This window comes from Echinops telfairi, unplaced genomic scaffold, assembly GCF_000313985.2.
Source record: "Echinops telfairi isolate 266 unplaced genomic scaffold, ASM31398v2 ScPeMD7_1713;HRSCAF=2227, whole genome shotgun sequence".
Taxonomy (NCBI): domain Eukaryota; kingdom Metazoa; phylum Chordata; class Mammalia; order Afrosoricida; family Tenrecidae; genus Echinops; species Echinops telfairi.
Genome location: NW_022105611.1, coordinates 22389328 through 22393660, shown reverse-complemented (window position 1 = coordinate 22393660; position 4333 = coordinate 22389328). Strand labels below are relative to the sequence as shown.

Below are 4333 nucleotides of genomic sequence, written 5' to 3'. Positions count from 1 at the left end.
CTAGCCCGGAGCATGTACACATGTATAGATAAGAGATGAGAGCTCACGACACACAGAATCCAGGAACAGGAGTGAGAAAACGAAAACAAAAAGAGAAGGGGGAAGGGGGGAGAGGAAGGGAGAAAGGAGGAACTGATAGCAATGATTGACACACAACCACTCACCCCTCTCTAGGGGAAAGAACAACAGAAAACATGGGGGAAGGGAGACAGCGGTCAGTGTGAGATACGAAAATAATAATAATTTACAATCTCTCAAGGGATCATGAGGGTTGGGGGAGGGATAAAAAGAGGAGCTGGTACCAAGGGCTCAATGGAAGGTAACTGTCTAGTAAAGAATGAAGGCAGCACATGTACAAACACGCCGGATGTCATCGATGCCTATAAAATTAATACAAGTCCATGAGAGCCAAAATATGACCTTGAGTCTATCCCAGTGGAATTTCAAGAACAGATTTGCTGCATTGAACAACAATGACTTGTTGAGCTTTAAGAGGACATCAAGAACATCATTGAGGAGGAAAGCAAAAAGTCATTTAAAAAGAAAGGAAACAAAAGATTAAAATGAGTGTCACAAGAGACTTTGAAACTTGCTATCAATTGTAGAGTAGCTAAAGCACATGGAAGCAATGATGAAATCAAAGAACAGAACAGAAAATTTCAAAGGACAACTCAAGAAAACAAAATATGTTGAAATGTGCAAAGACCTAGAATTAGAAAACCAAGAGAGAAGAACATGCTCAGCACATCATAAACTGAAAGAATTTTTTTAAAAAAAACAAAACATCAAGTCTCAAATGGCAATATTGAAAGATTCTCTGGGCAAAATATCAAATGATGCAGGAAGCATCAAAAGAAAATGGAAAGAAGAAATACACGGAGTCACTGTACTAAAAAAATGAGTCATCGATGCCTGGAATGTAACAAGAGTTGTAAGAGCCCCCAATAAAACCATCTTTAATAAAAAAGAGAAAAAATTTAGTGCTGTATAAAGCATTTTTAATTACACTTTCTTAATATACAATTAAAATATGTACAATATAGTCATTAAAATAATTGAAGAGGTGAAGGTGTATGTAAAGATCACCATAGATAGGAGTATGTCTGAATGCGGGGTACCACATTATATAAAAAGTGTGAATGTCTGTGTAATTATAGCTAAAATAGGAGTTATATATAAAATCAAAAAGACTATACACCAAAATGATAATAGAAAATTGTTCTTGGTCTTGGGATCATGGGAAGTTTTAATTTTTGTTTTCTTCCTTCTGTTTTTGTATGGAAAACTATGTAAAAGAATTAAATGTCCTTGTTAAAAGGATTAATGATATGTTAAAGAAGTAGTGCCTCATCTAGATCTTTGAAAAATAACAATGATACTGAAGGAAGATGTTCAAGGTGTATTAAAAACATTAGTCAAAAGAGGGTTCAGGAATTGAAGGAAGACCAATTAAAATGTTCAAAACGCTGATGAAGCACTGGAAGCATTCACTCGTCTATGCCAAGGAATTTGGAAGACAGCTATTTAGCCAACTGACTGGAGGAAATCCATATTTGTACCCATCTCAAAGAAAGGTGGCCCAACAGAATTCTCAAATGATTGAATGAGATCAATATCACATACAAGTAAAATTTTGTTGAAGATTATCCAACAACAATTTCAGCACTATATGGACAGGGAGTTGCCAGAGTTTCAGGGCAGAGTCAGAAGAGGATGTGGAACAAGGGATACCACTGCTTATGTCAGTGGACTTTGGCTGAAAACAGAATACCAGAATGATGCTTACTTGTGTTTTATTGACTATACAAAGGCATTCAATTGTGTGGGTATTTTTTTAAACCACTATGAATAATCTTGAGAAGAATGGGAATTCCAGAACACTTCATTGTGCTCATTCAGAACTTGTGCATGCATCAAGAGATAGTTGTGGGAACAAAACAAGGGCTTACTGCAGGGTTTAAAATCATAAAAGATATGTGTCAGGGTTGTATCCTTTCATCATACGTATTCCGTTTGTATGCTGAGTAAATGACCACAGGAACTGGGTAAACTGAAGAATGTGCCTTCAGGATTAGAGAAGGCTTGTTAACATCCCGTGATATGCATATGTAGAGCCTTGCTTTCTGTAAGTGAGGATAAATTGATCAAGGATTTCCCCGGTATGGATTACAACTCAGTGTAAAGAAGACCAAAATCCTCACAACTGGACTGATAGGTAACATCATGATCAATGGAGAAATGATTGAAGCTGTCAAGGATTTTGTTTTGCTTGGACTCACAGTCCATGCTCATGGAAGCAGCAGTCAAGAAATCAAAGGACACATTGCATGGGGTAAATATGCTGCACAAGATCTCTTTACAGTGTTGAAAAGCATAGATGTTACGTTGAGGCCTAAGGTATGCCTGACCCAAGCCGCGGTGTTTTCAATTACCTCCTATGCATATGAAAGTTGGACCTTGAATAAGGAAGACTAATAAGACTAAATAATTTGAATTATGCTCTGGGTAAGAATATTGAAAGTACTTTCAAAAAAACAAACAAACCTGTCTTGGAAGAAATACCAGAATGCTCCTTAGAGGCAAAGATGGCAAGACTTCATCTCATAGACTTTGAATACGTTATCAAGAGAGACCAATCCCTGGAGTGGGACATCATACTTGGTAAACTAGAGGGTCAGCAAAATGTGGAAGGTCTTCAACAAGATGGATTGACACAGTGGTGGCAACAATAAGCCCAAACTTAAGAACAACTGTGAGGATGGCTCATGGGGTCTCTGTGAGTGAGAAAAAACGTGATGGCAGAGCAACAACTAGACAACAACCTGTTTATTCCCCATATATTGAGTTGAAGATAATTCAGTCCACCAACAGACATTGCTTTCCAATATATGCGAAAGGCATGGCCCACAATCTCAGTCAGGTAAGTTGTTCCAGAGATCCAGAATTCAACAAACCATTTTTCCTAGTGATTCCGTTCTTATTCGCCTGTTCCCTGTGACGGAAGCACATACGTTCTGAGTAACCAGATTCTGCCATCCCCAAAGTCATTTCTGCTTTGGAAAAAACAAATAAAGAAATTGTTCTCTAATCTGCTTAGTCTTGACCCCATAAATGATGGGATTCAACATAGGTGGGGCAACCATGGTGATGTTGGCCAGCAAGATGTGAACATGTAGAGGTATGTGGCGTCCAAAGCGCTGTGTGAGAACAGAGAATATTGCAGGCGCATAAAATAAGACAATGACACAGACATGGGAGCCACATGTGTTGAGAGCTTTGTGGCGAGCTTCTTCCGAAGGAATGCGAAAGACAGCATGGAGAATCAGCGCATAGGAAGCCAAAATGAGAACCATATCTAAGATAACAGTGGACATTAAGACAAAAAACCCATACCAGATATTTATGCGGATGTCATCGCAGGCGTACTTGGCCAAGCCAATGTGTTCACAGAATGTATGTGGAAGGATGTTAGTTTTACAAAAAGTTAGCCTCTTCAGAAGAAATATACAGGGGAAAATTATACAATGTGCTCTGGTACAAATGGCCGCAGCAATTTTCCCAATAACGGAGTGGGTGAGAATCGTAGTGTATCTCAAAGGGTAACATATGGCAATGTAGCGGTCGAATGCCATAATCAGTAAGATGCCTGACTCCGAGATGAAGAAGGTATGCTGGAAGTAGAGCTGGGCAATGCAGCCGTTCAGAGAAATTTCCCTGTGATTGCACCAGAAAATGGCCAGTGCCTTGGGTTGTGTGGTGGTAGCAAAGACAATGTCAAGTCCAGACAGCATACTGAGGAAAAGATACATAGGTTCATGGAGGCGACCCTTGTTGAGGATTATGAAGATGAGCAGACCATTCCCCAGGAGAGCAAAGACATAGGAGATGAATAAGGGGATGGAAATCCACATGTGTAGGTCTTCCCGGCCTGGAATGCCCAGCAGATAGAAGACCATATGGTTAACACCAGTGTGGTTGGAGCCAGTCATTCCTGAAGTAAGCTAATGTGGATTTTTTTTTTCTTTCTACTAATAGATAAAAAGAGAAATACAGATTATATAGAAATATTTTCATTGAGCGTTGTGGCTTAGTGTATCAAATTCCATACCTACATTACCAGAATTTCCTCAGAATACCCCACTAAAAAGGTCAGTAAGAGAATAAAAGCATCAGGAACATAGAAAGCATAAGAGAGAGAATAGTAGCACAGGACAGATAGTAACAACATTTTGAAAGCAGCTGAATGAATATTGAACAAGCAAACACCAAACCCATTGCTATCAACTAAGCATTTGGGGCAAAATGAATAGCTTCTAGATAAAGCCAGGAATCA

At 39.0% G+C, this 4333-nt stretch overlaps 1 protein-coding gene across 1 annotated transcript; it reads right to left on the bottom strand.

The window, feature by feature from the left end:
* Positions 1–3044: 3044 nt before the first annotated feature.
* LOC101663635 (olfactory receptor 52B4-like) lies at positions 3045–3989 on the bottom strand. The gene has a single exon (XM_004708900.1). It carries the CDS (start codon positions 3987–3989, stop codon positions 3045–3047), a length of 945 nt encoding a protein of 314 aa, XP_004708957.1.
* Between the last annotated feature and the right edge of the window lie 344 nt (positions 3990–4333).